The sequence below is a fragment of the Melanotaenia boesemani genome, chromosome 20, assembly GCF_017639745.1.
Source record: "Melanotaenia boesemani isolate fMelBoe1 chromosome 20, fMelBoe1.pri, whole genome shotgun sequence".
Lineage (NCBI taxonomy): Eukaryota > Metazoa > Chordata > Actinopteri > Atheriniformes > Melanotaeniidae > Melanotaenia > Melanotaenia boesemani.
Window position 1 is genome coordinate 10,183,197 of NC_055701.1, and position 13,834 is coordinate 10,197,030.

The following is a 13,834-nucleotide window of genomic DNA, read 5'->3' on the forward strand; positions in this document are numbered from 1 at the left end:
TCAGTGGCCGTGGAAAATGATTGCCATTGCACACAAGCATTTCAATTATGCTGCTTAATTAGAAATGTCAATATTAAGAAATAATTAAACTCAGGAATACATTAAGGTTGTCAGAAATACTTAAAAAAGTTATGACCATCAGTCACAAGATGTGTTCTTGACTATACTTTGCAGGAATTTGTGAATTAAAGATGAGACTTTGATCAATGTGTATGGCAAATTGGATAGTTAGTAAGTTACATAATCACTCAATCTTGCTTTTCTTTGTAGCACTTCATAGAGATGCTGCAGCCTGAGGACACATTCATGTTGTATGAAGGTAAAAAAGCTGCTGCTTTGCACACCTTGACTCTAGAAGTTTGTAATTCTTTCCTTTTAGGAGCATGACTAATGTTCACAAAAGCTCATTTTATGTTGTTATTAGAAGAAAAAAAAAGACAGACTCTTGTATAGTTCTAAACTTCCTACAACTCAGATGTTTTTATTCTGTGTTGTGTTGTGCTTTATCTTGTTCTGACTGCATTAATGTTTGTCTCTTAAAAGAATGAAGAGAACCATGGCTTGTGTGTTTTCACTCTGAGCTGCCTTTGATCACAGGCATACATTTTCATTCTCATATGGATCTCACAGGTAGCTGCATATTGATACTAGTAAATTTGAGGTGTACTAATAATCAAGTAGAGCCATCACCTGTTGACTGCAGTGAAGCTGACTGAAAGACAGACTTGAAAGCAGTTGTACCTCAAAGCGATGGCAGCCTCTAATGATAGGATCGGTTTTGGCACAGCATGTTGGCCACGTTCCCCTCAAAGCCATGTGTGACAGCTCTTTAATTGGACTGCTCTGTTCCCCCAGTGCTGTAATATGTTACCAGGCAGCATTGCAGCACTGTTGTGCTGTAATTACCCAACACTATACTCTAATGAAATCAAGGGATCCTACAGTATATGTCTGTATATGAATGCAGCCAATCATATGTTCTGCTCTCAGTACCCCTCTATCAGACTTAGTGGATAATTTCTTCAATCAAGTGCGAACCGAGCACTCATGCATGTAAAAGAATGAGCAGCTCAGACTCTGGTGTCACAGTTACAGTAATGCTTTTTTTCCCCTCTATCAGGGGATAATTACTAGAAACCATGTCCAATTACCTTTTGTGTGTCATTTAAAGTTCTTCAAGTCAGTAGCAAGGATGATTTTACTATGGTTCAAAGATGGCAGGAAAAAAAAATCCTATCATGATTGACTCAGTCATTACCGTTAAATGCCAAAAGGCTATCACAAAAGGTTGTATCTTTGACCTTGAAAAAGTTGATATCTCTCGCTTTCTGTCTCTTGCTGCTGCTGTTCACCCCCTGGAAAGAGTGGGAAAAAAAGACCCTTGTGAACCAGTGACTATATATGAGAAAAAGAGTGAGCATGTGTGTGTCTGCTCTTGCCTATGGCTGAAGATTAGCCACGAGTGCCAGAGGATCGCCCCTGCTCTCTGACAAATGAGAAAAGCCACAGCGGCCCTGGCCAAAGTGACAGGCCAAATGGAAGCAATTCCTCCCGAGGCGGGGGAGAACAGCTGTGACCAGGGCCTGCTATGCCACAGCAGACAGGACACTGTGTTTGTGCATCTCTCTCTTCTGGCTATTGAGACTTAACCTACAAGACAATTGGCATTTCTCTCATGGCAGCATCCCGTGAAGCGGTGCGTGTCACTAACCCATGGGATGTCTCAAATGACCATGCACCTTTACCTGAGGTGGATTTTGCCAGGCATGTTTGTTTTGTCCTGATCTACTCTGTCCTTTTGACTATTTGTAAGCAATTCAAGCAAAACCTATTCACATGGTTGCAGGAGTGTTCCTTTTAAAGTCTTGTAGCAGGGAATGCCAACCTAGCCTCGCTTCACAGCCTTGTAGATGTGTGAGTAATTAACACTCAGGCCCTGATGAATTAAATACCACCCTGCTGAGATCGGCTCTCCCTGCTGCCGTTGGCATAGTGACCTCAGAGCAACGAGACGCTTTCAGGGCGAAAGATGGCAAGAATGGCCTTGGGAGAGATATGAGGATGGAGAGAAATGTTGAGGGAGTTTATCAGTCTCAAACATATAAATAAATAAGACCAGCAGCTGTGCAGTACTACAATGAAAAGGCCCTTAAATAAGAAGAGTTGAAGATGGATAGCTCAGGGTTAGAGGCTATTCCCACCACAGTCCAGCTGCCTGTCAAGAGATATACACAACGCTGCATCTCCATACTGTTTCTCCTCTTCCTTTTCTAAATCTCTCTCTCTTTCCTCGCTTTTTCATATCACCCAGGGCCAAATGGATCAGACTTCACTTTGACACAGCCATCATAATTACTCCATGCCAGAAGAATCAATTACGGCTAAGCACCATTGTTTCCAGATTGAAGCTAAACATTAAATTTTAAAAATTCAGAATTATTAAAAAGTCATGCTCTTGGGGACATATACAGAATATTTACTGTTAACAAATAAGTTAATAACTTCACTCTGAATTATTAATTCATGGCTCACTGGTGTCGGCGAAAGACTTGTCTGGTGGTTAATTTCTCTGTCTTTATACATTGTTAAATATGCATCATATCTTGACTATTCCATATGGGCACTTGGCAGATGTGAGTAGATTAATTTTTTTGTGACTGAGAAAGTCTGAGCTGAAGTTTTTTTGCACGCCTGCATAAACAATCTCAGTATTGTGGTTCTATATATTTTAGGGAAAGGACTTTCTTCTGTGCATTATGCTGATGTGGACTTGCTGGGATAGCTTGATGCAGTAGATCACATTAGATGTTAACAGTTGCAAGGGCTCATGGAGGGAAATTGGGACTGGGGAGCTCCCTAAAGGACAATATACTTTCAAAGGCTTTTTCTCTGGTTACATTTGAACTACAGTAAGGAATGGTGCTGATTAAAAGTAATGTAAATTACTAAACCCACTGGCCCATTCCTTTATGTTTTAATTTCATTTTTTGATAAGCCAATGTTGCTAACACATGTTTTCACAGAAAATTCGCTTTCAGATGAAGGAAGAAAAACAAGAAAACAATTGCCCTTTACCTCGGAGGTTGGATGTCATCTCTTTGAAACTCACTACTGGGCAGATTAAGGTCAAGTAGACCATTCCCCCCCTTTTTTCCACTCTCCTCTGAAGGTAGCAGAGGGAGGGCGGATAAAATGATGACAAGGAGGGATTGAGAGAGGGAGAGAGTGAGAGGGTAGAAAGTGGGATTTTGAAGGTCTTTGAAAGAGGTTTTACACTCATCCCTGGTGGTTTTCCTCTTTCACTCTGAGAACTGTGTTGATAATGGCTGCTTGTCAAAGGAGGATGAGCCCACCTGCTCTTTTTAACTCAGTCCTGCTGGTTCAGCTCATGCCTTGACATAAATACTAAAGGATGACAGGTGGGGGTTGTTAGTGGTCTTGCATTGTGGTTGCCCCCTTAATGTACATGTAAAGAGGACAATATTCTATGAAAGGACATTAGAGGCATGCATTTAAAATGACAGCACTTAACCTCACATGACTTATTTCTGCCCCTTTCCTGCTTGTTAGCAAAACCTGATCCACTGAAACACAGAGCTGAAGCAAAGTTTACACCCCTTTTATTTATTTATTTTTAGAATTTTTTTATGTTTCAAACTCTTCTTTCTTTTTTATCTTTAAAAGTCAATACCAAATGTTTTATTGTAGTGAAGCAAAAACACATTTTGGATGCTTTTGGTAGTTTATTAAAGATTAAAAAGCCCCCAGTCTTTCTGGGAATGATTCTACAAGCTTAACACACCTTCAAACCCTTTTCAAATTTCTCCCGATGCTTTATCAGGTTTATCAGGTCCACACTCTTGCTGCGTCATCCAAGACTTTCCTGGTTTTTATGAAGCCATGAAGCGCTTACTTGCTATGTGTGGGTTACTTAACTTCCTATCATGAGATTCTGACATATTTGGAAAAGATTTTTCCGCCTCTATCGTTTCTCTTTCTACAAGTTTCCCTGTCTCTGTCACAGAGAGAAATCCACATGATGTTGTTATCACTGCGTTTGACTGAAGGGATTGTATTTATTAGATTATGTTTATTGTCTCATTTACTCTTTCTGGGCTGTAATCATGGCCAAACTTTTTCAATTTATGTTTCTTTAGATCAGGGTAGGCAAGTCAAGACAGGGCAAGTTTATATGTGTAACACATTTCATTTACAAGACAATTCAAAATGATTTATATGAAATATTAAAAACATTACAGCAGGGACCAGAAGAAGCATTAAAAAGTACATAGAAGAATATAAAGAGATAAAAAAATTTACATTAAGACTTAATAAAAAGGGTGTGCAAAAATCCTTATAATGTCATAATAAATGGAACGTTTTTAATCTCTGTTGCATAAAAATTATTCAGGTGCCTTTTGGCAAACTCACAGCAGTTTGGCATGTGTGATGTCAATTGATAAAGTGCTGCACTCCTGATTGTCTTTGGCTGAGGTTCTTCTATTTCCACAAGTCAGCTCTGTAGCTCATTCTTAGTGACTACTGGCTTGCTAGATACTGGCTCTTTATTCATTTTAGCTCAGCCGACAGACTAATGAAGTCTGCGGTTCCAAACCTCCTTCATTTTAGAATGAAGCTATTGTGCTTTTACACTTTAAATCAGGGATCTCTGGTCTTCAAATAAAATTAATCCAACTGCTTATTGTCAAGTTCTTCACAACGACCCATTCATGTGAGTCAATTAAGTTGTAGCAGGGAAACATTTGCAATCCCAGCTTTAAATGCTGCTGAAATTTTCTGTATGTTTCCTCAGATTTGTTCCCTTAATGCAATCCTTTCTCATAGTTTAATTCTCAAACTTTGAAAGCTTATGTAGAAAGTGTATGCCTGTTTCATGTCCAATAATTTCAAACAAGCACAGGTGAACTTCCACCGAGCTGAAGAGGCATCACAAGGAACTCTTGCAGAATTTATATATGTGAGATAATTTAGACGTAATTGGAATAAATTAACAATAAAACCAAAAGGTAGTTCTTGTTTAGCAGTTGTGGGAAATTTGTGTATACTGAGGAGAATAAATTTATTCTAGGATGAGTTTAGGATTAACTTGACCCCACAATTCAGGGATAACATTAACATCTACAGCACTGACTCCTAACTGTGTCACCAGGTATTTGCTCATCATAGATGATAAATCAGTGAAACAGAAGTGGCAAGGCTGCCAATTGTAATTACAGAATCAATTGACACACAATTAAGTCATTTGATTGAGTGGATTGTCCTGTCAATCAGAAAAGAGCTGCTGCACGTTCAGTAATGTGCGAGTGAATGGCATAACATTTTCCTTTTCCATGTCAAGGGCACAGTCACGAAGTCTGCTGGCAATTAAGAACTATAATATGCTGAGTCGAGCGCGGCAACAAAAATAGGCAGCAATTTCTTCTGCTCCTGTTGAAAATTATGCTTATCAGGTACCTCGCCTCAGCAAAGGTGAAGGGTCGGCCTGAGCAGGCAGGCATTTCTCCACATAATTGAGAGAAGTTTGGATTTAATTGTATAATTAATCTTGTCAAATTAAGTTACACAGAAGTTTGACCCCTAAATTAGGCAGTCTGGAATATTTAAATTGCCTTAATGTGAAATCAGGCTCCAGAATGCACTTTGTTCTCTCCCGATGGTTTGAGGTAAGTTTTTTATCCATGATGAACACGGTATGCAGTAATAACCTGTTAGCAGTTCTTATCACGTTGTTCCGTTATATTATTAATTTCCTCAGAAAGTAATTGCAATTTTAAAATGAACCTCATTTTATTGTATAGATTATTGTAGACCTGCAAAGTGAAAATATAAAGCTTGAATTTAGGGTAATGTTTATGAATTGTAATTTATTTATTTATTTATTTTTTTAGAAATGATGTATTGTTTGCAGCATTAAACACGGGGCCCATATAGGTGTAATAGAATATGGGGAGAAACAGCAATCTTCTGTGTCACTGAGCAATCTTCATTTCCCTTGTTCAAATTTGGTTTTCATTATCTGTATAGCTAATATGACAGTTATTAGCTATACAGTATGAGTCATGATGTTTACATCACAGATTAACCCAAGAATCAGCAGTTAGTTTATTAACTGATCAATGCAAATAAACCAACAATGATTTAGAAAATCATTTATCATTCTTTTATTAATTGAATTAATTTTATAATGGTTACCCCAACATTGTATGTCCGGCTCAAGTGATTAGTCAGTCAATCAGTAAGTCAGCTGATGTCAAATTTGCAACCTTTAGAAAATTTTTGGGGTAATTCAATATGACATTTTCCTGTTAACACAGTCTAATAATGAGAAAATAATTAACAGATTCATAAAAAAAGTAATTAGTTGGAGTTAAACTTCAATAACCTGGTTTAACAGTACAAATGACAATAATTTAATGACAATACAAAACAGTTAAACTGTTACAGGGAACATATTTTCTGGATAAAGTGAATTTACATTCAATACTTAAGTTCTAATTTTTGTTGTAAGGAAGGATGGGAAATTATTGTTATATTGATGTAAATATGTAAATTAACAGTTATTTTCCTTAAACAGTTTGTTCTTTTTAGTCTTGTCCTAACTTGACTTGGATTGAAAAGTGGTTTGAAATTTGTGTTTTGATGAAGCAAAGATGTAGTGACTGGTAAATAAGTATTTTTTAAGAGTTGGCTAGTTTCTGCTTGATAGCTGATGCACAGCTGCCATTGATGGTTGTCTGCTTACTGCTTTGACAGCAAACATTACTGCTGTTTGACACCCTAAGTTGCATAGCAACATATCTGTTATTATTAGTGGTCAATGTGGTGTCCCTGCCAGCAGATCTTAAAATTATCTGTAGGGAATTGTCCTTTTTAGGTTTTCTTTTATGGATCCGACTGCCTGGATGGTATCCAAAGACATGATATTACGACTTGTCCTAAATGAAAAGATAATTTTTTTTCTCAAAAGAAATTAATGTACCTCAACAATCTAATTTGAAGTCACATTTATGGGCAAATAGCACAGCAGTTATAAAAACACTTTATATGTGATTATGTTTGGAAGAGAAACAGAAAAAGTTGTGAAATCAGCATTAAAAATATAAGCCTGGATCCAATCAAAAAGAGGAAAAACGGTAGTAAAATGAATATCTACAAGTGTAATATTTAGGTTTACATTTATTTTGCATTATTGCAGTCGACTGTGTAGACAGCATTTCTGATTTGGTGCAGAACAGACATGAGAATACATGTCCAATTGTCTTCTGCATAGAAAGCGGGAGACCCTCGGGATATTTGCCAGTATAATTCTCATCTTAACACAACGACCTTACTCTGCTGCTGTTGTCAGATTTAGTAACAGCATACGCATGAGACGAGCTGGTAGGAAAAAGTCTCCTTTGGCTTATTTGAATGCCAACTGTGCATATGAGCTTTCAAAGAGCCCTCTTTCATGTCTGTGACGTATGAGTGTTTCTGTGTCGACGACATCTCGGGGAGAGAAATGCTACTCCAGCACCACCCTGCTGTCACCCTCAATGCAGATGGAGAATCTGCCCTAGTGCACTTTCTCTGAAGTACATACTTACATAGATGGCTCTATTCTGCACTGATGTGTGTGTGTGTGTTCAAGTGTTGTGTGCTTTCTATAAGTGGGGAGCTGTATTCTTTCTACAGCTGAGTACTCTGAATTTTGGTTATTTTATTCAGTGAAGTGCAGATTTTAATGCTGTAAAGATGTGAAGGGTTGAAAATGTTTTTAATGATTTATTTTTAAATTTTAATTCAGTTTTTCTTTTTTGTAGTTGTTTTTTTTAGCAGTAAACATGTGCACTTGTCTGAGCATACAAAGAACATATGGATCTCTTTAACGCTGTATGGGAAAATGGTCTCAGACAACAAACCCAACATCTCAGACTCAGCCTGTTTAACCTTTACTCTCAATACTCCCATGATATTTAGCAACAATCCATTGCTCTATAGTGTTGTGAAATTGAATCTGGCTGCTTTTTAAGAGTCTGTGCTTTATTTGGCTTCCTCCTCTTTTCCCAATCCGTCTTTGATTGTTCAAGGAAATCTTGTGAAATGCAAATGGAGCCAAATAGAATGTAATTGCTGCTGTGTGATGATTACGAGGGAGAACTAATGATGTCCCAACACTAAGGTCAGGTAGGGTTTAATTAGAGGAGGCACAATCAGTGTCACTCATGTCTGGTGCTCTCCTGTTCCTGGTGTCTGCCTGGGTCTGTGCCAACACACTCTCTGAGAGAATTTCAAGAAAATGGGCTGCTGATATGAAAAGAGAGTAGGGGCAGAAAATAACATGACTGCAGTCTTTTGTTTAGACCCAGTCTGTTTTGGAAAAGGAGCCCTGTAAGAAGCATGTCTGTCTGCAGATAAAAGTGGAGGTTGATCAATGGCGACGAATTGAAAAGGTTGCCATTTGTGCTTATGGAGCCTTTAGCCCAATGTTAGGAACTATTTAACTAAGGACTTGCACAGAGGAACATGAAGTCTTCCTAACTGCAGCAGCAAAATGAAACATCTCCTATGACTCTGACTGTGATAGAGAATTATTGTTCAGCAGGAATATGTTGTGCGACTGAGCAAATTACTGAAACAAGGACACCAGATTGGACAGATGAGTGAGACCAGCCAAGGAGAATAACTGTGGCCAACATTCCTGATTATCCAATCAGCGCTCCAAAAACATCAATTCCATCTCGTCAATAGATAATTAAGAGGGATAATTGGCTGGCTGCTTTCTAGGCAGACATGGACTGCTGGTAAACTTCCATCCCTTACCTCAGCATTACATGCACACACACAGCTGAGATATCTGTCCATTGAAGGTCATCCTTATATGCAACAGGATGGGGTCCAAAAATACTCTATTTTAATGTCAATGTGGACTCTGTTGTCTTAAACCACTTACATGGATTATCTAACTTTGCAACTAAAAGCCCATTTCCACAAGGCTGACACCTCAACCCTTCCTGGTTCAGAGGTTGTTTTTCACCCTACCATCTTGCTCAGAGCTATTCCCTTTATCCATGAGTGTCTGTGAAGTACAGGCCTGCAGATTTAACTGGACAGGGTCAGAGATTTAAAACATTGACCTGCCTGGTCTCAACAGCTGTGTGCTAATCCATTCCATTGCTCTGACTGTCCTCCCCCTTTTTCCTGCTCTAGTGAATAGTGAGGTCCTTAATGTGTGAGATCAAGAGGAAAATAAGGCTCTCCAAATGGAATCAAATCACACAGAGGGGCTGCCCGGCTCACAGCAAAGGGCTCCTGCAACATTAGGGCCAGCATGAGACTTAGCAATCGGACTGTAATTCCTTTTCCAGCTATTAGCCCATCACAACTTGCTGTTCGCTCCCTTCTCTCCCTCCCAACGAACCAGTCTTTGATTAATTCATTAATTCACAAACAGAGGCAGAATCACATCTCAGTGTATGGTCAGCTCAAATTGGAACCAGGGTAACAATCTGTCCCTTCTACTCTGAACTGATTGGTGGGAGGAAAAAAAATTACAGCATTACTGAATAAATAGATCGCTGTCCATTCGACCTGATAATTTGTTGCATTTTCACGTTTTATTTATGCTCAAAGAAGCTGCCTGCTCTCATATATCACAGACCCAATGAGGCAAGGCGGGTAGGGGTGTATTGATTTGGGTTGACTGTGCATCCCTCTACGCAGACCCTTAGCTACGCCCTTTTGCAGTTCGTATTCGTCTCAAGCTTTTAGCCCTCTAGCCCTTGTGCTTTGGCTCTTATTCACTGGTCCCCCTTCTTGGCTCACACAAGGCCCAATCCCATTCCCATGCATTCAATATTCCCATTATAAGCTCATTAGTCTCGTCATTGTTTTGGGCTCATTAATAGGATATCCATCGCCTTAGACACCTCTGCATTACCATGTCACAGTGTGGTCTCTTTCAAAGTATCAACAGTGGGTGGATTTGCAGAATTGTGTGAGCGTGTGTGTCTGTGGTTCATGATGCTTCCACGTGCCACATCGACCTTGAGTTTGCTGACATGCCATCCCCTCTAGAAACCTGCTGACACACTTCATGTAGAAACACATGCATCCTAACACACACATACTAAAGCCTATTCACTTCCAGAGGTTTGTCCATCAGTGATGCAGGAGACAGAGGAATGAGCAAATGGAAAGGGGGGGCTAGAGTTAGATCAGGGGTTTTAACATGCGAAGCAGGTCCTTCTATGCATTCATATTGATCCTTTGAGGGCGCACCGGCCCCCTTTTCCTTTCTTTCTCTGGCAGTGGAGGCCATTCATCACCAAGGCCATGACTGGAGAGCTCAAACAGCCATCTCTGTCAGAAAATGGGCTGAATCAGGCTGTACCGTGCCACACCAAACTTGCCTTTCTTTTCAAGAGGAGTATTGTCTTGACACAATGGATCGTAGCATGATCTGTTCCTCTTACTCACAGGAGTCATCCACAGCTTGCTGGTCAATGCACATCCATGCCAATTCCCAAGGTGATTTTTCACTTTATAGGAAATGTTAAAATCCTGAAAATAGAACAACCTATCAAGACAGCAACTAGTCTCACAGAAATAATGAAGTTTTTAAGTGACACCCCCTGTGTAAGGCCATTATTTAATCAATGCTCAAGCACAAAATATGAATCTGAGTATCCAGGTCATGCTTATGTCAGATATCTTTTCCCAAGTTGGCAATTTATATTGGTCTCTTGCATTTTTGCTTCTTTCTTGCCTCCTGTCACTCTTACTGTAGGTCCTCCCCTGCACCCTCATGTTTGATTGATGGTGACTTTTAATGCCACTGGGAGATGTGCATCCCAGCTGGGCTGCCAAGGATGGTTCTTTGGTCTCAGCTTAAAGTTTGGGCCATGACAAGGACGAACAGGAAGAAAGAAAGATGGTGGGAGGGAGCAGAATGAAGCATGGCCTCAGCATTGGGTGTGTTTTAAATAACTTTGACAGAGGAGTTTGAAGCGTCTCTCTGGGCTGGAGCTAATCTGATGTGAGAGGATGCCACACTGAGGCTGATAGGACACAGAGATAGAGGAGGGGAGGGGGGCAGAGGGAGAGAAAAAGGGTAATAGAGGTGCTCACTCAGCTGGTGGGAAATCTGCCCTCTACATCTTTTCATCTCTCCAACCTCCCTCTTTCTCACTTTGCCCCTGCCTCCCTTACCCACTTACATCCATTTACCGCCAACATCAGACTCTCCCCTCCTCTCCCTTCTTTCTCTTTCACACTTTGCGTCACGCTCACTCTCGCCTCCCTCCATCTCTCTGCTGTCGTCCTTTTCCCCATCTCCCCTTGCTTCACCACTGCCTCCCTCTGTCTTTCACAGACGATTTAGGAAGTCACAGCCTCTCCCTTCCATTTATGAAATTGCTCATGTTATTTCCTGCCCCTCACCCTTGTGGCCAGCTCTCCCTCGTAAGCCTTAGTGGATGCATCCTCTCTCTGCAGATAGTTCTCATGTAGCCCAATCCTCCATCTAGAAGACACACAACTCAGTGGCCTGAGCTAAAAAATAAATAAATAATCTTGAGGGCAATATTCTCAGACAGCATGGCAAACCCTGTCTCTATGACCTCGCCATAACAATGAGTATCCATTCTTAATCCCCACCTGTGGGCTCTTGTTTACCCCATCACCCTCTAGACACTGTGAAAAGGAAAATGCAATCCCATTTTTACTGCTCTGAGGCCATAGCTGTTGTAAACATTGTCCAAGAGTTCATGTAGTCAGAGAGATTTACAGAGCCTCAAAACATAATTTTCTTCTTGTAATGGTGAAGTACTGCAAGTACTGCAACAGTTTCCGGCCTTTGGTTTGGATTAAATCTAGTCAAAATGGAATGTTTTTGGCCACTTGGGGGCAGTGGAGCAAGGTCTAAACACAAGCTAGACTTATGAGCTACATACTACACTTACACATCTATAAAAAATTTAATTCAGTTGGAGTCATGTTTCAGTCAGCCTAGCAGCTTTAAGTGCAATATTCACTAATATAAACTTATAAAAATTACAAAATGTAAGATTATTTGAACATTTATTTCTCCCCTTTGATAATATCAACTGGTGTTCTATTATACATTGTTGGAAAGCCTGATTAGTCACCTTTACGACAAGGTATAACTTGTAAGGATTGTGATTAAGTGACATGGTTAAAAATGTTGGTACTGCAGCTTGGCACCACTTCCTCATGCATGTCATCAGCTTGGTTTACTGTGGGGTGGCATCTCATTCCTCAACCAGGGGACACTGATGGTCCATCAGTGTGGTTGTGTTGGTCACTCTGTATACAACACACCCAAGTTGATCCCATAACTGGTTAATTGAGCTGAGGCCTGGATTTATAGTAAGTCATTCCACCCTGTCAACTCCCAAATTCTGGAGGTACTCCATGATGATCCTGACCCTCTGCGGGAGACCTTTGTCATCATGGAGGATGGAGTTAGATCCCAGATTCTGCAGATATGTGATCACCACTTGCTGTTGAATGTCATTCCGAAATGTCTGTCTATTAATTAGGTGCCAATCAGGTGCCAGTCATACATCTGTGACAGGCACAGACCTGGTAGCACAAGAATTAATACCAACAGGAGATTACAGGGGGTTTTAGAGGCACTACTCACATTTTGCTGTGTTGCTCCTCCGACTAGTGCAGAATTCTTCCAAGGTTTACCTCATTAAAAAGCTGCAAAGTTAAAAATAACTGGCCAAAAACAAATTTCATTGAATACTGTGCTAAGTTTATATAATATGAAATGTTAGCTAATGCTCTTAGCTAAATACTTACTAATGTTCACAAACGAGCTGCTAACTTTGTAATCTGTTTAAACTACAGCATATAGTGCAGGTCATGTATGATGTATAAGTTTAAATAAGTTTTTTCTGTAAACAACAAACTTTGAACAAAATTTTGTTGGCTATTAAACCAAAATAATAAGCTGAATCAGTGTGGTGATGTTATTATGTTGGTATACAACTACAATAGGCTCTTTAATCATCATACACATGCCTAATATTTACATTTAAAGTATTGATCATAGCACTTTGAAGTTTATTTAGTTTCAAGTAAACATAACTACCCAACAACAAGCACTATATCCTACTGTTTGTTCTATTTACTGAAGTCCTTTCATCACAGTTGATGTCACCCTGCTAGCTATGAAGAAAATAACACAAAACTCACCCTGATGCTTGTACAGTTTACTGAATACACCAATATGTTGCGATTTAATATTTTAACTCTCAATAAGACAGCAAATTTTAAAAAAACATCACAACATTCTTTCGAAAAAGATTATTTGTTTTTAAAACTAAGTTATTTTAAACCATCCAGCTCTAATGAAGTGCTACCTCATCAACATTAATTGGGTGTAGTGTTCTGTGCATAGTGTGCATGTAACCTTGCACAATAGAAAGGACCCATGTGAAAAGGAATGCAAGGATGCGTGCATGCCTAACCTGTGACTGTGTGCATGGAAGCACACACAAATGTATTTTTTAGGTTTGTGTGTGATGTAGAGCAGAACAGACAGAGAGCCACACTAAAGGAAGCAGGGAATGAGTGTGAAATGGTGAAAGAAAAAAAAATTAGAACCTTGATGGGACTTGGCTTTTTGCAGGGAGGGGGGAAGAGGGTAAGCGAGGGAGAGAGTGAGTGAAGGGTGGATGTGTGAGGTCAGTGGTGGAGTGTGGCAGTGTGTCCTTGTGCCTCCTCAGCTGCTCTGCTCTCAGCCTTCCCCTCTCTCCTCTCAGCCTGTTTCTGGCTCATTACCCTCTCCGCCAGCAGACTT

At 39.9% G+C, this 13,834-nt stretch overlaps 1 protein-coding gene across 1 annotated transcript in view; it reads left to right on the top strand.

The window, feature by feature from the left end:
- The first annotated feature begins 271 nt into the window (after positions 1-271).
- LOC121631535 (AT-rich interactive domain-containing protein 1B-like) overlaps positions 272-13,834 on the top strand; it is a 190,359-nt gene continuing 176,796 nt past the window's right edge. The window contains exon 1 of the mRNA XM_041972534.1: positions 272-319. Within this exon, the coding sequence (XP_041828468.1) occupies positions 314-319 (6 nt within the window). The 5' untranslated portion in view covers positions 272-313. The remainder of the gene's footprint in view (positions 320-13,834) is intronic.